The 22064-nt window shown below is 43.7% G+C and overlaps 1 protein-coding gene across 2 annotated transcripts in view; it reads right to left on the reverse strand.

Annotated features, from left to right (window-relative positions):
• Window positions 1–22064, reverse strand: part of LOC310782495 (mRNA-capping enzyme-like) — a 118131-nt gene that overhangs the window by 42304 nt on the left and 53763 nt on the right. For both annotated transcript variants that reach the window (XM_083643168.1, XM_083643169.1), the window contains one exon: window positions 20253–20417. In XM_083643168.1, coding sequence (XP_083499294.1) covers window positions 20253–20417 — 165 coding nt within the window. The remainder of the gene's footprint in view (window positions 1–20252; window positions 20418–22064) is intronic.

Raw genomic sequence — 22064 nt, forward strand, 5'->3', positions numbered from 1 at the left:
TGGCAGCAGAGACAGAGAGGGGATGTGCTCGGGGGAGACTTGGCAGCAGAGACAGAGAGGGGATGTGCTCGGGGGAGACTTGGCAGCAGAGGCAGAGAGGGGATGTGCTCGGGGGAGACTTGGCAGCAGAGACAGAGAGGGGATGTGCTCGGGGGAGACTTGGCAGCAGAGACAGAGAGGGGATGTGCTCGGGGGAGACTTGGCAGCAGAGACAGAGGGGATGTGCTCGGGGGAGACTTGGCAGCAGAGACAGAGGGGATGTGCTCGGGGGAGACTTGGCAGCAGAGACAGAGGGGATGTGCTCGGGGGAGACTTGGCAGCAGAGACAGAGGGGATGTGCTCGGGGGAGACTTGGCAGCAGAGACAGAGGGGATGTGCTCGGGGGAGACTTGGCAGCAGAGACAGAGGGGATGTGCTCGGGGGAGACTTGGCAGCAGAGACAGAGAGGGGATGTGCTCGGGGGAGACTTGGCAGCAGAGACAGAGGGGATGTGCTCGGGGGAGACTTGGCAGCAGAGACAGAGAGGGGATGTGCTCAGGGGAGACAAAACCAACAAGCTAACATGGTGAGCGCTGAGTGTCAGGGTGATGGACGTTCAGCCATTTTCCTCTCCATTGTTTCACGTTTGGCTCATTTCACGTAATGACACATGATGAATCGTACCTAGCCCATGCGATAGCATAGGAATGTCAAAATGACATCAAGAATGTCTCCCAGCCTCACTCTCTGTGCAGTCTGTCTAACACAGTGCGATGGTTGCGGTTTCATTAGCAAACCAAATCACTGATTGTCCTTTTTTTCACCCCTAATCAATAATGGATCAGAAACATGAACATATTGATATGCAGGGGAAAGCACATAAAAGGTAGAACTCCCATAAGGATGAATTCAAATCAAACGACTTCCAGAGTTGTGTAACAGCGCCTCCAGGGGCGTCTAGGTGGTGTAGAGGTAAAAGCACTCGACTACCACCGTGGAGACCCAGGTTCAATTCCCACCAGCGGTACTTCCGGCTTGTTCAGACATTCTTACAAACACAATTGGCCGTGTCTGTGGGTGGGAAGCCCATGGAGTATGTCTCCTGGTCACTGCACTAGTGCCTCCTCTGGTCGGTCGGGGTGCCTATTCGGGGGAGGGGAACCAGGGTGAATAGCGTGATCCTCCCACGCACTTTGCCCTGCCAGTGAAGCTCCTCACTGTCAAGTGGAACGCAGCTGGCATGTACAGTATGGGAGGAGGAAGCATCAAGCAGCATGTGCTAGTCTACAGCAGTAGATGGCTGGGTTGCAGTGGGCACAACAGGAGAACACCAAATGACTTTCCACTCCCAGCTCCCATCAGCCGCAGCAGGGGGCGGGGCCGACGCGTGATCTCTAACCCCACATAGGATAAGCAATAACCACGCCCTGTGGCGCCGGGATTGGCCAGGAGCATTGAAGCTTGGGACTAAAGCACCTGGGGTTTTTCATCTTTTAAAATAAAGATGTTTAAAAAACTATTGCTTGTTACATTTTCAGTGCTGTACCTTTTCTCTGGGTAAGAATTGAGCTTGAAAATAACGATACATTATATTATATGAGCTATGAACGTGAACACCGTTTATATTATTGCATGTTTTTGTAGATTGTGTAGATTGTGTAGATTACAATTATTATGCTTATTATTATTATTACTATGCTAAGGAAGGTAGGTGACCATAATTAATTTCAATGTCCGCTCTCAAGAGCTATTCAGTTGGTTCATGAAATCGCTGGGCTGCGTGCCCTCCAGTGTTGCTCCTGGCCAATCCCGGTGCCACAGGGCGTGGTTATTGCTTATCCTATGTGGGGTTAGAAATCACGCGGGGCCGACACCCAGATGACAGCAGGGCCGACACCCAGATGACAGCAGCAGGCGGCCATGAAAACAGGCTTCTTTGAAGATATTGATTGGAATGCACTACCTGATGCACAATTAACAAAAGGCTTTGAATTAAGTTCACCACCACAGCAGGGGTGAGATGCAGCAATGTGCAAATACTTCACACTTGGAGTGAAGGATCTAGGAATGACTACAGATACACTGTCAACTGTCTAAAAATAAATAAAAGTAATGTTAAATACACAAGTCTGATGACTAAAACCCACCTTTTCAAAGTTTTCTACATTCTTTCTAAGTCATTTAATATATTAAAAAATTGTAAAAAAAAAACAGCTGGGTAATGGCCTAGGAAATGGGTTTCTTAAAGCACTTAAGAGGTAATGTTCAATGACGATTGAAAATCTGTAATAAACAAATAATAAACTGTTTCAAAACCAAGTCTGCGGGGCAAGATTGGAATAGCATCTGAGATTCTGACAGCATATCCTCCTCCTATAGACTTGCATAAAAAACAGCTCAGAGCTGTCAATGCAAGAATTCATAGAATTCATATTTGACGAAAATCACTGGGAGAGACGCTCACCAAAATTATTGTATGAAATATGTAGACATTTGATGTCCATTCATAACAGCACAAACATCTGCAGATTTTGCACTATAATTCTAAACTTTCAAAGTCATTAAGTGAAGTGTGCATATTTAGAATTTTTAGGCACTTTATACACTGGCAATATATATCAGGTGGCACAGCACAGCACACTCACATTAACGCACTCATTATTTTATCCATATCTCCAGTTTGCCTAGGTGCACCTGGACTGAAATGATCCACTTTCCTGTCCTGGAGCCATCTTATTTTCCGGCTGTCTGCTCATCCTCGCGGCTCTAAAAAGCTTTAGGTGCTTCTCAATCAAAATGCGGAGAGGATAGATTGTTATTCCAGTCAGAGCGCAGGACGCTGGCCGGAGGCAAGCCTAATACGAATGGCCTTCTGAAGCCATTGTGCAAGCCGCCCATTAAATGAAAAGTCCACATCAGAGGATGCAGGCAGGACTGCTAACTAGTGTGGCTAGCCTGGAGTCAACCAAGGTTACAGTCTCTGAAGAAGGGTTACTTTTGATGGTTACAAGTTCTCTCATAAAACAATCAACAATCAACTAATTAGTTTACACCTTCATACATTTATCTGCAGGAAAAGTCCAAAGATACACAGAGACATGCCAGTGCTTAACCCTCGGAGGTTTACAGCATGTAATAAAGAGAGACGGCATAAGGTAGTCCACCCAGATTCTTTTGTCCATTTCCACAAGGTGTCTCAGCACTTTTCTATTCACAGCCACTGTTTGCAGGAGGGTGGGGAAACAGAACTCATGAAATTATTACAGGGAACGTCATCATCTGAGCTGTGAGACAGGGACTCAACTTTGCTGGTGTCATTTAGCGGTGAAGTAGCACTTCTGGTTCTTTGCACACAGTGGCATCATTGACATGAGTGCGCCACAACATATGTTTGTTCATCTGTGTGCGGTGCACATCCACATCTTTGGTTTCTACGGAGGAACAAGTACGCCATCGCTCTCTAGGTGCTCGGGTGGAGGAGGGGCAGGGTGGAGGAGGAGCAGGGTGGGCTCTAGGTGCTCGGGTGGAGGAGGGGCGGGGTGGGAGGTATGCATGTGCTCGGGTGGAGGAGGGGCAGGGTGGGAGGTATGCACGAGTGGAGTGAGTCAAACGACATTACCGTTAAAAACTCCTGTTGATGCCAAAGTGCGGTGGGAGCACAGTGTTGTTGTAGCTAAGAGAATGACTGAGCAAAATATTTCATTCATTCACTCAGTCGCTACAGTCCGAAAATCACTGAGCTATTTCTCGTTATGCATGGGTGAAATAGTCAGTCACGCACTGGGAAAGGGGGGGGGGGCTCACACAGTGCACAGTCCACACACTCCCTCACTAACCCTTGCCAACGTGTTATGAACACACACCAAAGGTACGTTCGGCTGTTTCCTTAAGATTATCTTTGAGGGTTAATTTCTAGAAAGACTGGAAGTGGTGTATGCTAAGTACCGGTATTATTAAAAATAACTGTCAGGTAATATCACAAAAAAACACAGTCTAATTGCCAATTGCAGCTCAACAGAGCCAGGTAGATATATCGTCAGTCAGTTTGATGCCATCTCATGAGAATTCCTTTACATTGGCTACAGCCTCTTTTAGGTTGTATAACTTGCCACATCTTCCAACAAATGCATATTCTGAGAGCAACACTCTCAGCGACTACAGAAAAAAGGTAATTTGCCTTCAGGCATATACTGTATTTACTCAGCCTTTGTAAGAAATAAATCATGATTTAGATATTGTCCCTCTGTTGCCTGGCGGCAAGCAGAGCTGAAAAAACAACACCTCTGAACCAGCATCTGTCCCTGATCTTAACCATTCACCTGTATTGAAGAGAGTTGAAAGTGGTTTCGCTGGCATATAAATAAAAGGTTGTCATGACAAGTTTGCAAAGAAAAATATTGCGTAAGTTCCACATTTCGTTTATCCAATTTTACTGTGTCTTTCAATTCAGATATAGGACAGAATGTCATCTATAACTGAACATGCATTTCACTGTGGCTGCATCGTGAAATTCACATCGAGTTGTATTGAGGGAGACTGGATATTAGACTGTTAGGATATACCGGTATGCCAGAATTGGTAAGAACAAATTAAATGATGATTCCTGAGCAGCATATGGAGCAATGTTTTCAAATTTCGCCTGAGTGAATTTTAATCCAACTGTATGTCCAATGTAAGTAGTTAATACTATTACAAATACTATTTCAAATTGCATTTTTCTGGTATTTTAATTTTGTGCCTTCATGTAAAATTCCAGACTATACAAAATACAACTTAGCATAATCCCAAATGCATTTTAAATATGACTTTTCTATAACCGAATCAATCATTATCGGTGTTTGGCCTACAAAGTAATGAAGGAATTGTAAAAAGCGCTACACACATGAACAAACAAATGAACCAACAACACAAAGCGTTCCTTCCAAACACCCAATAAACATAATAATGTCTTATCGTCCTATTTTTGTTGCTGTTGCTGAAAGCTGTGGTTGAACACCGACTGTGAAAAGAGTGTTGGTCTGTTGGCACGACTCTCATATCAAAGAGAACTGTGGTACACACCAATCTTGACACCAGCTGATGAAATAAACCCTGGTAACACAGAGGATGCTTTATATGTTCTCTTTGATGTTAGGGCTGTGCAATGCTGGGAGCAAGGGTCATACAGCGAAACAAGGCAGACAGCAGAGCAAAGACAGACAAGGTGGTGAAATATCGAATAAGCTCAGAAGTCCGCAGAGCACCTGAGGATTGACACCTGCTGACATCAGCCAGAGAAAGCCAGGTTCTTTCCGTCTGTACATCAAGGAAGGCATAAGGGGAAGCAGAAACCAGAAACAAACAACACATAAAATGAGCTCAATACTGCTACACCACTCCACTATTCCACCTTGTCACGCACCACTCCACTATTCCACCTTGCGCTGCGCTCAAAGTTCAAACTGTTTGAACTCTGGACCTACTCACTGCTGTGCTGACCTTTCTCTGCTCTACCTCACGGTGAGAGAATAGAAGATGGCTTATCATGTGGAGGCAGCTTATCACATGTCATCCTGCCAAAACGATTCCCACGTCCTTGCAATGCTAATTAGCCTGAATAAAATACTGTAGGCTTGTATTCAGCAGTACAGTAGACTAACATATGAGTAGATTTTGCGTAGCCAGCTTGTCCATAAGCTGGCAAACTTCAATATTGCGTCACAAGAAGAAGAAAAAAATGCTAATGTGGGTATTTAAACAAAATGCATAAAAATCAAAGTTTGAAAGCCTTTGCTTCAGAGCACTCATGCAGAGCAAGTGTTGTGTGAATACTCCACTGGCAAGGTAAAAGCTGCTGTTCTGTACTGTCCTTTTTTACGGGAATGCGTGTTGTCATCAGCATTTCTAGGCTCCTGGACAGGCCATCTTTGGGAATTAACTTTGGAGAAAGTGAAAATAGCAGCTGAGGTAATAGAATAGGTGTGGAAGCATCTCAGGTCAGGTCAGAGGTGGATACCAAAGCTAGATAAAAGAACCTAGATAAATGAAATAGAGCAGACAGACACCTGGCTTCTGGCTTCTCCATCTCCAACAGCAGGGGACTAAACGGCTGACAGGGGTGTGAAGTCAGCGAGCAGCCAGCAAGCAGCCAGCAAGCAGCCGGCAGACGGACAGTGCTCCTGACACATGCTGTTGAGGAGGATTTACTTTCCTTTAGCTCGGCGCTATGAACGCACTCCCACAGCAAAACACAGCACTTTGACACGTCTGCCCGGGCTTAATGGCAATAGGAGTTTCGTTTTGAAGGCCATTTTTTTTTACAAATAAGGATTTTCAAGGGAAGGTAAACAGGCTTGGTGTATTTTCGACACATCGTCTGCAATCAGCATTCAGGGCCAAACATCAGCAACAGGTGACAATAAGCAATCCAGAAATCCATTTGAGATAAGGCCTGGATGACTCCATGTAGATAAAGGCGTGATAAACACCGTCTCCATCAAAAAATACATTTGGCTATTCAAGATAAGACGAGAGACGCTTTGAAGGTCTGGAGAGGCAATTGCCTAGAACCCAGAACCCAGGGCTGAATGCCTAGAACCCAGGGCTGAATGAACCCAGGGCTGAATGAAATCAGTTACTTTCTATCATTTGAATGTAGGAATTCCATGCAGTATTGAAAACACGAGGGGCCCACACTCAGGCACTGAGGTAATTTGCTAGCGAGGAGGCAGCGCTGCTCTTATGAGAAGAAGATAAACGCCTCTGTTTAACAGTCCAGTGAGCCCACCCAACAAAACAACAGCCCACAGACAACAGCCCACCCAACAAAACAACAGCCCACAGACAACAGCCCACCCAACAAAACAACAGCCCACAGACAACAGTCCACCTAACAAAACAACAGACCACAGATAACAGTCCACCCAACAAAACAGCCCACAGACAACAGCCCACCCAACAAAACAACAGACCACAGACAACAGTCCACCCAACAAAACAACAGACCACAGATAACAGTCCACCCAACAAAACAACAGACCACAGATAACAGTCCACCCAACAAAACAACAGCCCACAGATAACAGTCCACCCAACAAAACAACAGCCCACAGACAACAGTCCACCCAACAAAACAGCCCACAGACAACAGTCCACCCAACAAAACAACAGCCCACAGATAACAGTCCACCCAACAAAACAACAGCCCACAGATAACAGTCGACCCAACAAAACAACAGCCCACAGACAACAGTCCACCCAACAAAACAACAGCCCACAGACAACAGTCCACCCAACAAAACAACAGCCCACAGACAACAGTCCACCCAACAAAACAGCCCACAGATAACAGTCCACCCAACAAAACAACAGCCCACAGATAACAGTCCACCCAACAAAACAACAGACCACAGATAACAGTCCACCCAACAAAACAACAGCCCACAGACAACAGCCCACCCAACAAAACAACAGCCCACAGATAACAACAGCCCACCCAACAAAACAACAGCCCACAGATAACAGTCCACCCAACAAAACAACAGCCCACAGATAACAGCCCACCCAACAAAACAACAGCCCACAGACAACAGCCCACCCAACAAAACAACAGCCCACAGACAACAGTCAACCCAACAAAACAACAGCCCACAGACAACAGTCCACCCAACAAAACAACAGACCACAGATAACAGTCTACCCAACAAAACAACAGCCCACAGACAACAGTCCACCTAACAAAACAACAGACCACAGATAACAGTCCACCCAACAAAACAACAGACCACAGATAACAGTCCACCCAACAAAACAACAGCCCACAGATAACAGCCCACCCAACAAAACAACAGCCCACAGATAACAGTCCACCCAACAAAACAACAGACCACAGATAACAGTCCACCCAACAAAATAACAGCCCACAGACAACAGCCCACCCAACAAAACAAATGCTCTTGTGCACATCAACGATAACGGCATGGTTCAGCGGGCCCGGAGTGGACTTCACATCGCCATTTCTAGTCTCTACGAGGTCTAATTCTGTCTGCTATTCTGTATTCAATACATAAGATAAACCGTAATCTCACCCGTCATGATTAGGCAATCAGTCTGAGCTCCGGGGAAAGATTGCAATCTCGCCGAAGTATCTCGGTAACTACGTTTCAGGTCCCTACGCAAACTCAATTTTCAGCTGAAAAGGTATCTCACCATTTAGATTGGCACTTTCGTAGATGTGTCAGTCTGTAACTAGTAGTTTCAACTGAAGCCTATCTCTCAGTCACAATTCACCTGTTGGAGAAGTCGGTACTGTCAGTCTGAAGGGTTGAGGTCCAAGATTCAACATGGTGATACTGATCTCATTAGGGGGAAGTTCATTCAACTAGTTCTACAGTAATTGCTTTAGCTGTTTGATAAATGGCCTCTGGATATTACAATGTTTCACAAAGAGCAAAGAAAGATTAGGACCATCTAATTCCCATTTTTCATTAAAAAGTGACAAAATTACGACTTCATTAAAACTGGATACATTTGGAAAAACACCATGAGTCACATTTAATTAAGTTGAACAAATGTTCGGCTTACTCAAACAGAGCCTGCCATTCCTTTCTGTTACTGAGAATACACGAAACCGCGGTTTACTCTCATCTGAAAGTTGCTCATTTGAATTCAGTTAAGACGCATGTTAGCGCTTGTCACGGAAAAATAAGAATCTTCACTAAACGCAATAAAAGTCAAAAAATGCGAAAGTGTCTTTGCGGGTTTTTATTGTCAGAGTACAATCTTTTGTACTCTGACAGTCAGTTCAGTCTCACTCAGACTGCGTCTGGGTGTGAGGGAAAAGACAAGGGACTGAAGCCAGAGACCGTGTCTTATAGTAAATCTTACAATAGAGCAATACACATGAGATAATGCAATTAATCGACGGCACAGCAATATTCAAGAGTCAGCAGTCGCATAATCTCAATAAATGACCAAATATGGCTAAAATGTATTATAAAAGACATATTAGCATGTTAACGATAGGTAATACAATATAAAGGTATGAATGTTATTACAAGTACATTAAATTAGTATAAAACATAGGAAAATATTAAATTTGCCATGACAGCGCTGTTTACTCTCATCTGAAAGTTGCTCATTTGAATTCAGTTAAACGCATGTTACCGGCCCTATAAATTCAGTTAGACGCATGTTACCGGCCCTATAAATTCAGTTAGACACATGTTACCGGCCCTATAAATTCAGTTAGGCGTATGTTACCGGTAACATAATGTAATTTTATTCAAATGGGGAAAATAAGGAGCCGAGCCAAAAGCGTCTGAAGGAATACGGTTTGATGGGTGCTAACAAAGGCGGATGACATACACTCAGCCTATCTACCAACGCACTAAAAAGCATGCTGCAATTCAGTCCTCGGGGCTTTTGACAACATTCAAATCAGCTAGTGACAATTTGCATGTGAATGCGGTAGAACCACTGCATAGAAAATAAATGTGGTTACACCTACTCGGTACAATGCTGCTGAGCCAGGTGAGCAATAGCATCTAATGGCACTCATCATTACCTCCACAACAATTTAATGAAGTCCATTAAAGTCCAAAACAAGCACAAAAAGCAGAAAGAAACCCAAGGTAGGTACAGTAATAGGCTTTACGTCTGTCTCAAAATTGAATGAATGTGTCAATAGGTGCATAATGCTCATGTCAAAAGGCAGCTATTTCATGTACAGACTCAGTAGTAGGCCGTAGGGATGGGCAATGATGCATTTTAGAATAATTGTTTTTATTATCAAGATCGACTTTTATTATTAAAAGTCGACAATCTTGTCTTAAAAAGTATGTTTTCCATTGTTTTTACTGGTGCCTGCCTGTCTCTTTAAGAGCAGCAAGTTTGTCGATGTGATGTTGCCGTAGCCGCTGGCTGCACACTCACTCACGCAAGGAGCATTAGCGACAGACAGTGGCACCCAGCAGCTCCTTGATAGAAATGGTAGAAACGTCGTAGAAATGGTGTCTACATTACATCAACACTCACCCAAAAGGAAAAGGTTTCAAGGCTCGTTACTGGATGAAGAAAAGATGATAATTACATTACATTACGTCATTTGGCAGACGCTTTTATCCAAAGCGACTTACAATAACACATTTTTTGTCCGCAATAGAGCAATCAACTATGGAGCACAGTCTATGACAACTACAACTTCTGAAGGAACAGTGGTACAAGTTTAGGTTAGTGGTACAAGTTTAGGTTAGTATAATTATTTTTTTTATATATAAAGAAAGAGAGAGAACGAAGTTAGATCAAGAAGGGCCCAGATGGAGCCTGAAAAGGTGTGTCTTTAGTCTTTTCCGAAAGATCGGCAGTGATTCAGCCATCCTGACCGAAGGTGGAAGCTCGTTCCACCATTGAGGTGCCAGGGACGAGAAGAGTCGAGATCGGGATGAGCGACTTTTGAGCCCCCGTAGCGAAGGAGGGGCGAGGCGACCTGCACTGGTGGAGGAGCGAAGGGAGCGCTGGGAGGTTTGGAACCTGACCATAGATTGCAGGTACAGGGGAGCTGACTGGTGTACTGCCCTGTAGGCCAGTACCAGTGTCTTGAATTTGAAGCGGGCCGAGATGGGAAGCCAGTGTGTCTACTGTTCCATGGGCTATCTCAGCCTCGTTCAGGAAGCTAAGCTAACGTGGCTAACGTAGTCTGGGTCAGGGAACGTCAATAGAGTGCCAAAGTCACCCCCTCCATGGGATTTCATCCACCATTAATTTGTCCATAGACCTTGTGTGAAATGCTTATAAAAATGTTTTACTTGGTCAAACCAAGCAATTCAACTATACTTAGAATCAGGGCGGATTTTGAATCGTGTTTTTGCTAGAAATGCCCATCCCTACTCAGTAGTTAGAATGCCATTATGTTATTGTGTGTAGGAAAAGTTGAGTGCATTTATTTTCTTTCAGCCGTAGAGCAACACAGGCAATGATCCAGGTGCTTGTATGGTGCTTCCATTCAAATATTGTAGCTTTATACATTAAAGCTGCCTCTACATGATAAGCCATCTTCCCTTCTCTCACCGCGAGGTAGAGCGGAGAAAGAAAGGTCATCGGTCAAAGTTGAAGCAATTTGAACTTTGAGCGCAGCGCACGGTGGAAGATTCGAGCGGTGCGGGACACCAAGGGTAGCGCTGCCGGCAGCATAGGGAAACAACGGCACAGCGGGTGCAGAGCTGTTTTACCGCGGATCATGTGCGGGAGGCTTAAGAGGCATTTTCATTCCAAGCCCTGTGTGCCATCCAGCTTGTTTGATGGTTGCAGTGAAAATGAGGCACTTACAGAAAGATGGTGTGACAGAAAATAGGCTTAGCAGATAGGTGTAGTGAGGTAGAGATGATTAAAATGTATCTCACACATGCCCCATCTCATTTCAGAAGGCCCAAGTCTATGGATTTGGCGAATTATCATCAGCGTCGACAAGCACAAACTGTTGACACGTATCATATGATGACTTAAGCCTGAGTTGCGGCTAGTTGAGCCTAGCCTTACTTAGACATAAATTCAAGTGTAATAAGAATGACTTTGGGTTGGATGAGTGTTTTGACCTCTTTAAACCCAGTCTCTGTGGAACCTGAATAAAACATAATCATAGGTCACTGCGGGCCCAAACAGAAATGTAATACTTATTCCTATAATCTGAGGAGGATAATATATAGGAATTACTTATTTTACTCATAAACATATTCTTCATAGAAATTGCTCCAGAGAATAGCACACAGGAGTGTTTCATCAAGTTTCATTGTGATACGATATTACGGTATATAGATCTTTGAGCAACGATACAATATTTGCTGATATCACAAATTCTGCCACGATACGATTTTGATTCAATTGAGGGGTCTGCGATCGATATCATATGCTCATTTAACACAATAAGCACAATAGCTACAAAATTGAATACCTCTCAAATGGCGATTAAGACTTTTTAACACTTTTTCCCTAAATTAATTGATCAACTTTTAATCATTTTCAAGACCCCGCGGATACCCTGCTGTTGTAGTTCAAGGCCATGGTGACAACACACCAGGTACATACTGTGTAAAGTTGGCACAATTCTCAATATGATAGGATACCACAAAGGATGGTGAAAGAAACACAATAAACAGCCAACTTTATTCTTGTAAGATGCAGAATTACTTCTGCAAATCCTGATATGTTTACAACCCCTGTTGTTTTAGAGAAAAGCACCAACTATTTTCAACTTTTATACACTCATGTGTCATGCCAGCTCTCATTATGTTGCACCATTGAGGATTACAGAGGCCTCATTTGATCAAACGACATCACATTTTGGATTCAAGGCCAGGTGTGCTTAGTTGGAACAGGGACATTCTGTCTCTGATGAATTGACTATGTTTATAATTTCAAGAAAATATCTGCTACATCATTTAAAGCCTTGGTTATTTTGGCTGCATTTTATGAGCATAAATTGTACTTAGCACCTAACACAATTCCACAATCCAGTGGAGCTGATCAGTGGCCAGTAGATCGGACTGTGGTTGTACTGGTCAGCTTCCAGGTATGAATGTGTGTGAATGTGAACAGGGCGCTCCTGAAAAAGAGAGCATTGCTCTCAGTGAGACTCCCCGTGTATAAATAACGGTAAAAAAAAAAAAAAAAAAAAATTTTTTTTTTACACAAACCTAACACAACGGTACGTGATGGTACGTGTGGATAGTAAATTAATTCAAACACACAAAGCAACACCTCATGGTGGTGCTTTGTCCACCCCACTGCTAATGCACTACAGCAGGAGTTCCCAAACGTTTCCACTACGTACCAAACCTCATTTCACAGGAACCACTTCCACTGCGTATAGCCCCCCCAACCCCCCTGCATTTTGTGTGTGTGCTGATTTACCCATGCAATAGCAGCAGAAAGGCTAAATGACAATATAAGGCATATTGATTCCTTAGGTCTTCTAGTCCTTAGGTCACTCTGGCTTTAAAACTGAGCCTGCTGCAGCCTCTGAAAAGAAGGCTACTCCTCAGGGTTAATGTGTGTTTAAAAAAAAAATGAAAAAATGAAAAGAGCAATTCTCTGGCGGACCACCAGACGGAGCCCCGCGGACCACGACCATAGTCTGGGAACCAATGCACTACAGTGCACAGAACTGTCTAAAAAATAAAAATATGTTTGGTGTGCGTAAAAAAAGAGCAATGGAATTATTCTGTATAATAATCCATCAATAATAACACAATCACGTATCACAATATTAACTAGAACGACCGCAACGTGAACTTATGCCTCCGCCATTAGTTAATTCTTGAGTCCAAATCGCCATTTGAGGCAAATTGGAAGAAATTCCGTCAAGGCGTTCCTCAGATATCGCGTTAACAAACATCGTACGGACGGACGGACGGACAACCCGGATCCATAATGCCTCCGGCCTGGCTATCGCCGGCGGAGGCATAAAAATATGTACTGTGTACTATTAGTGAGTCGGTAAAAATTAACTGCAAATTTCAGTCTTATACTGCATACAACAGTACTGTTTGAAGTGCCAAATTAACTTGTGACCCATAGTATTAAAACCCATTCAACTGGTCCTTGAAAATACCCAGCATCTATGCAATGCTTCATAATAACAGGTTTCTTCAGAAAGTATTCGACTCCCTTGACCTTTTCTACATTTTGTGGTGTTACACTTTGTCTGAATTCAAAATGGATGAAATTGTTAGAAGCTTCTTGACAAAAGTGCATAGATTAAGGACTAGATTAAGAATCCCCCAAAAGGAAGATCTAATTTCCAGAAGTTAATTGGCCCTTAACTTGGTGTCTTACAGCGACTCCAACAGCTTCCCAACTTGGCCTGGCCTCCAGCCTTGGTGACTTAGTGACTTATGGCGTCGCGGGGGATTCTCTCTAGGCCAAATAGATGCCACCCTCTCGCCTAAAGAGGAGCGCCATCTTGCAATGGAGTAATACGCCAAAGTACTACTTGCCATGCACGCCACTTGCTAAATAAAGTCTCTTGTTAAACCTTACCGACCGGTCTCTCATGATTGAAATATAATATATATAGTATAGTATGTGTGTATTGTATACTGCCCTCCAAATCAAAACCGCAGTAACTACAATTTTGGTCAAAATTGAGTTATTATTGAAATTGAACTTTTAGATATCTGTTTTATCATGTGACAAATTTTCTAAGTTCAGCCTTGCTCTATATTTGAAAAAACACAGTATAAAAGTTGCAGTAACTACAAAATCCAACCAAAATCCAGACAAAACTGCAGTAACTACACTTACTGCAGTTTGATTTGCTTTCACAGAGCTTCAGCTGGACTTAAACAGAGATAAACGCAGTAACTACACTTTGAAGTGTAGCTACTGCGGTTCAGACTGGTTTTTGGTTGGATTTTGTAGTTACTGCAATTTTCCCGCTCTTTCCATAACAAAGCCCAACATATCAATCACTCATAATGGCACAATCTGTTTAGTTAATGCAGTCAATTCCCAATGAGAGCGCGCTGACAGCTGTCCAAATTGTTAATGAATGAGTCTTGTGTCTTTAAAATCGTAAATGCTGTATTCCTAGCTAATAATCCATTAGAGATCATCCAATAAAGAAGGGAATTGTGTTCTCCACTGGGAAGTGTTAATCTGGCTGTAGATAGTGATAATTGTTTGGTATCACTACCTAGTAGTGATGCGCGGGTCACCCAGAACCCGCCGGGTCCCGCGGGCTGGGCCGCCCCGCAGGCAGGCTGGGCCGCCCCGCAGGCGGGCTGGGTTGGCAAATTATGAAAATATCGCGGGTGCGGGCGGGGCAGGCTCAGAACATGACAAAGCAACATTATTAAATAATTTAGAGCAGTGAAACACACAGAGTAATTAACCTTAAAGACGTGAACTCTCTCTCACACGTAGGTACACACAATCAGACAGACTCCTGCTGCACTCTCTATAGCCTACATGGAGTAAAGAAACGCTCCAATGAGGTAGCCTATGTGCTCTCAAAACAAACATTTTGGAAGGATTATTCGCTGTAATTATTATTTGAAGTGTCCATAAAACTAATGCCACCGCAGATTTTCTGTTGTGGACTCGACTGTGATCTATTTGTCAAATTTACTGCAACGTGAGTAGGCTGTGAAGAATTGAGAGCGCATGAGGTAATTAAAAGAAATCAGACAGCGAGTCTGGCCGTATCTGCAAGCCGTGTGCGCACCTGCTGCACTACGTTTAGTAGCCTACTACTGCAACATGGCCAATTGAGAACGCATGAGGTAATTAAAAGAAATGGGGAAGAATAAGAGCTGTTTCTGTAGCCTGCCTAGTGCCTACCTCTACCTGTTACCTCCATTTGAAACACTGCGGTCACGCCATCCGCACTTTGGGGAAGCGTAGTCGCGCTATCTGAAGACCATGGATTAATTGAAGAAAGACCGACATGAAAGCAGCCGCGGAACTCATCCAGAGCAGCATAGTAGGCTACAACTGTTGTCGCACAGGCAGCATGTGAGTGTCTGTGTGTGTGTGAGAGAGAGAGGGGGGAGAGACAGTTATTAGTTACTTTTCACACCTTGGAAGCTCTGCTGTGCTCCTCCTGAGTCCGGAGACATATTACATTAAATTGGCCGTTGCGGGCTGCTGGGTTGGGCTGGGTTCGGAATTTTCAGATATTTTAATGGGCCGGGCGGGGTGGGCTGGCTCCAATGACGGGTTGGGTTGGGGCGGGCCTTAAAAAACCCTGACCCGCGCATCACTACTACCTAGCTAATCAGGACAAGCTTTTTAATTGCTGCATAAATTATCATCATTCAGACTCAGTCTGTAATAGGGCTGCACGATATATCGTTTACACATCGTCATCGCGATGTGCGCATGCGCAATAGTCACATCGCAGGGCGTGCGATGTTAAAAGTAAATTAACTTGTCATTTTGCTTGATAAACTCTCACTTTAGGGGTAGCCTACTGAGTGAAATGCAGTCTCTCTCAAAGGTGAGAGATGCCCTACTACTGTACTCACTCATTTAGTGCTTAGCTTCAACACAACAAAATGGACAGAGAGCTAAATTGAATTATTTTTGCTTATGTTGCGTTGCTGACAGTAGCCCGTTGGATGTAAACGATGTGATTGCGTAGGCGGATGTGTCCACAGGTTGCAGCGCACTAGCAGGCTGGCTGCTGTAACTCAAACATGTCTGTGGAGTGGAGATATTTACTCTTGAAACACCAACAAGCAAGACAGCAACATAATATAATGACAAGAAGGCTAAAGTGATTATTACTGAGAAGTTGTCCGTGTATCACCGCAGCTCTCTCTCCCCCTCAGGCTCTGATGATGCCAGGTCCTACATATCGGGAGCGTTTTTTTCGTGCGATTAATTCGCACGTCAATAATATTATCCGAACCTATATCAGTCAATGCAACCGTGCATACCAACGGCGAAGTTTCGCCGAGCGTTATTGCGGTGTTTATTTTTTCGAACCACGGTCGATTTTTCAGTAGTTCGCTTCCGACGTGTACACATCTGTGGCTGTGATTGACAGGTGGGTCAAAACTCGCATCGCAATTTCGTGCCATATATTCGCTCTTGATGTGTAAGGACCTGGGTTGAGTTAATCATACATAGCGACTCATTTACACAAAACATTTCAGTGAAAATAAAAAGACAAGAGACATATCTTGGCAATTAAATGTATATTTATTACTTTTCACGAATGAATTGTTTGTCACCAGTGCTGCTACATGTGAATCGTCGTCTCTGTCTGTACTGCGGTGCGCTCCAAAACCGGAACTCCAGAGATGCGGAGTGTACCACTTGGTAGTTTCTGGAGGGGGTTTCCGGGGGGTCAGACCAAGTGTGTAAAGTGGCAGGGGTGTTTCATTGTTGATTTATTGAAACGGTAGATTCTGGCACTCAATATTAGGGGTGGGCAATATATCAATTGTATATCAATATTGTGATATGAGACTATATGGTCTTAGATGTTGGATATGGTAAAATATGGTGATGATACGGCATACATGTTGTCTTTCCCTGGCTTTAAAAGCTGCAGTACACTAAGTGAAATGTAGGCTAGTGACATTTTTAAAGTAGAATGTCATAACTCACTCACTTTTTCATGTATGTAAGTCATGGAAATCCATTGGTCAAAATGTGTATGAACCCTGATAGATGGTGCTCTGAGGCCTACCAGTAGGCCACAGCCCAGTGGTTGAGAAACATTAAAATACATAATTTCCCCTACAATATCAGATGGACTCCTCTACAAAATCACCCAAATCAATCTAGAAGTATTATTTTCTTTAAAATAGAGCTATTCTGGTAATCTGGTGAAAATCTCTATTTTTTCATATCGCAATATATATCGCAGGGGTGGGGAATATCGCAATGTCAGTTTTTTCCAATATCGTGCAGCCCTAGTCTGTAATTCATTTTATTCAAAATAATTTGAATATGCTATGTAATATAGTGTAGGCTATATGTTCTTGGATGAATTATCAATCTGAAAAGCTGATCTGATTTGTAAAGAAAAATAATAAAACAACTTTGCTCATTAATTAATTGTGTCAGAATGATGACCAAAAAGCAACAGCAGTGGTGAAGATTACATCAACTCACTTCAGGATTCCCTGAATTTATCTGTTACTCATCCATTTAAATGTTTTAAACATGTAAACAATCAAACAATTAAATACAGATATGATGTGGTATCGAAATCAAAACCGATTACAATTGTCTCATGAAAAACAAGACAGGAGAAGCACATTAGATTGTAGTTACTGCGCTTTTCCCTTGTACTACCTACACATTTGTTTAAGGTAATACACAGACAGAGTGCCGTATCTGCATTTCTGGGGTCATAGGTCAAGTAATTGATAATTGTTTTGCCCCAAAAAAATACTTTAACGTATACATATTTAATAAGCGCATTGCCACTTTTCAACCTATATCTCATTTGGCTGGACAGTCAAAAAACTTTAAAGCCATTTTTCTCAGTTTCAGTGTTGGCGTAGTTACTGCGGTTATGATTTGTAGGGCAGTATATATATATGTATAATATGCATAATACTATCTCGCTCTATCAACTTCTTACTTTTTCTGTAGGTTGTTGTGGGTTACGGGAATGTGTGGGTGGGTCGGTGAATGGAGCCTCTGTGTGCTGTGTGTTGTATGTTTGTCTATGTTGCATTGTTCCGTTTTTGTGTTGGACCCCCTTGAAAACGAGATGGTGCATCTCAAGGGGCTATCCATTAAATAAAAATGTATATATATACGGGTACGTAATTACACTCCAGTTCTGTCTGACCCCCTGACAATCAAGTTACAGTGCAAATACATGGCGCCATTTTTCATGATTTCAAGCTAGTCACCGAGCCAAACGTGGCATATGTGCCTCAGTGTGTGTGCAGCATTACACTCACTGAGTTACATTATGCAGGCAACAGTTGTATTATTTATTTTCAATGATCAATTCAGAATCTTCCACTCAGAACCCATCTGGTCAGCCAAGTTCATTCAACGTACAGAAGGGGGAAATTCCAAAAATACGTTATCTAGAGGTCTCAATGTACACACTTTGTACTCCAAACAGGCTATTGTAAGACAGTTGCTCAAATTAAGAAGACAACTAAATAAATGGTCCCAATTGAAGGGGAAATGGTGCCATGGTGTGGTCAGTGGTACAGACACAAAACAGTAGCCAAAAACAGACAAAAGCAGTCATACAACTCCAGCCTGTGACTGAAACATCCTTCAAAAGGAATTTCTGCCCATAAAGTGGAGTGCTGTGCTGCTATGAATTAATGAGCCAGATCCCACTTTCCCGCTTTTAAGATCCCATACAACAGAGCTATGGCTGTATGGAGAGCAGATGGCCGCCACGCAGAACAATGAGGCAAGTGAGGAACCAGACATAGTTCCAGTGACTTCATTTGGAGAATATCTTCATCAACATACCCCAAAAGGGTAGCGGGTGATCCTTCATAAAGGCCCTTAGAGGGGTTGGCTTGCACAGGGTTAGACCAGAGGTAACCCAGACATTCATACTTCGCATTCTGCACAGTACAAAGACAAGGAGTGACGAGCGAGATGTCAGCCATGAGGAAGAAACAGGCACACACTTTGAACATTGTAAATGTGCAGGGCCACAACTTCCCACTGATCTCAGCCTGGACACAACTTCCCACTGATCTCAGCCTGGACACAACTTCCCACTGATCTTAGCCTGGACACAACTTCCCACTGATCTCAGCCTGGACACAACTTCCCACTGATCTTAGCCTGGACACAACTTCCCACTGATCTTAGCCTGGACACAACTTCCCACTGATCTCAGCCTGGACACAACTTCCCACTGATCTTAGCCTGGACACAACTTCCCACTGATCTCAGCCTGGACACAACTTCCCACTGATCTTAGCCTGGACACAACTTCCCACTGATCTCAGCCTGGACACAACTTCCCACTGATCTCAGCCTGGACACAACTTCCCACTGATCTTAGCCTGGACACAACTTCCCACTGATCTCAGCCTGGACACAACTTCCCACTGATCTCAGCCTGGACACAACTTCCCACTGATCTCAGCCTGGACACAACTTCCCACTGATCTCAGCCTGGACACAACTTCCCACTGCTCTTAGCCTGGACACAACTTCCCACTGATCTTAGCCTGGACACAACTTCCCACTGATCTCAGCCTGGACACAACTTCCCACTGATCTTAGCCTGGACACAACTTCCCACTGATCTTAGCCTGGACACAACTTCCCACTGATCTTAGCCTGGACACAACTTCCCACTGATCTTAGCCTGGACACAACTTCCCACTGATCTCAGCCTGGACACAACTTCCCACTGATCTCCTCTCACGGTAGGGAGGGGAGGCAGGCCAGCGAGACTAGCACAGTAGCCAAATAAAAATGCTGATTATTAGATGAAACTTTAAGGCATATGTCTTGGTAGTAATCAAACAAATGCTTTCACTATTACTAACACGTCTACAAAGCCCTTCAAGAGCAATCTCTATCATAGGCAAAAGTCAACCACCACTGATGAGAACACCAATATTTCACAGGCAAATGAAGACAGTTTGAAAGGATGTTAATCACTGAGACATTTCATGTCTAATAACTAAGTCATTTTTGTGCATTGTGTGTCAGTTTGAGTTCTTGTTTTTGGTTGTTAGACCATCTGTATGTATCCGTGTGAAGAGCAGGAATGGGTTTTTGGCTGGAGGTCAGATGAATGTAAGAGGGAGAAAGAGAGAAAGGAGGTCTTTGTACGTTACCTTGTGTGCTGAATGAACATCAAAGAAGGGCTTGTTTCGGACACTAAAGGGCTCCTTGGTCTTATCAATCTGTCCGGTCTTCATCTTTTCCATCCGGGGGAAAATAATCTCCTTCTCTATGCACAACAACCGGATGTTGAATTCACACTGGCCGACCGGCTTTCCCTGGGAAACAAAACACAACAACAAACAACTCTGTCATCTCACAATGCACCCTGGGAAGAGGACTATCATTTAGATGTACTGTATGCGTATGAGCAATGTGAACACTTTCTAGAATAGTCTTCATTTGGAGTCAAGTTTCTTATTTCTCCAAGGTTATAGAATATATAGAACAGCAGTGAATGCCCATCTCTTTTGGACAAAAAATGTACAGATAATGGAAGGACTTATGAGCAGTCAATCCACTGCCATGGCAACAGTGCTGATGTGACTAGCTATGGGCTGGAGGATGAACATAAGGACTCCTCTATAGCCAATATGGCTGCTCCAATATTAATGCCAAATGTACCCAGTGTGTACAGTGCAATCAGCTTCCACTGTCACTACGCCAACAGAAGTACCCAGTGTGTTCAGTGCAATCAGCTTCCACTGTCACTATGACAACAGAAGTACCCAGTGTGTACAGTGCAATCAGCTTCCACTGTCACTATGACAACAGAAGTACCCAGTATGTACAGTGCAATCAGCTTCCACTGTCACTATGACAACAGAAGTACCCAGTGTGTACAGTGCAATCAGCTTCCACTGTCACTATGACAACAGAAGTACCCAGTGTGTACAGTGCAATCAGCTTCCACTGTCACTATGACAACAGAAGTACCCAGTATGTACAGTGCAATCAGCTTCCACTGTCACTATGACAACAGAAGTACCCAGTGTGTACAGTGCAATCAGCTTCCACTGTCACTATGACAACAGAAGTACCCAGTATGTACAGTGCAATCAGCTTCCACTGTCACTATGACAACAGAAGTACCCAGTGTGTACAGTGCAATCAGCTTCCCCTGTCACTATGACAACAGAAGTACCCAGTGTGTACAGTGCAATCAGCTTCCACTGTCACTATGACAACAGAAGTACCCAGTATGTACAGTGCAATCAGCTTCCACTGTCACTATGACAACAGAAGTACCCAGTGTGTACAGTGCAATCAGCTTCCACTGTCACTATGACAACAGAAGTACCCAGTGTGTACAGTGCAATCAGCTTCCACTGTCACTATGACAACAGAAGTACCCAGTGTGTACAGTGCAATCAGCTTCCACTGTCACTATGACAACAGAAGTACCCAGTATGTACAGTGCAATCAGCTTCCACTGTCACTATGACAACAGAAGTACCCAGTATGTACAGTGCAATCAGCTTCCCCTGTCACTATGACAACAGAAGTACCCAGTATGTACAGTGCAATCAGCTTCCCCTGTCACTATGACAACAGAAGTACCCAGTATGTACAGTGCAATCAGCTTCCCCTGTCACTATGACAACAGAAGTACCCAGTGTGTACAGTGCAATCAGCTTCCCCTGTCACTATGACAACAGAAGTAGACAGTATGTACAGTGCAATCAGCTTTCCCTTGTCACTATGACAACAGGTCCCTCCAATGCCTTCCATTCTGCTCCTTCCACTGGCTGTGTACGAAACACAAGGAATTGGCCTATATCCACCTTATTTTTGTGAGGCTCCCATAATTCTGGGAGCAATATCCAGTCTAGAACGTGAGCAGCTGTGTTTACGCTGGCTTGACGCTGCCTGGATAGTACTCTGCACTGCAGCCCATGACTGCAGCGTGTGCCTCCTCGCATCTC

This window comes from Poromitra crassiceps (genome assembly GCF_964638095.1).
Source record: "Poromitra crassiceps genome assembly, chromosome: 9".
Lineage (NCBI taxonomy): Eukaryota > Metazoa > Chordata > Actinopteri > Beryciformes > Melamphaidae > Poromitra > Poromitra crassiceps.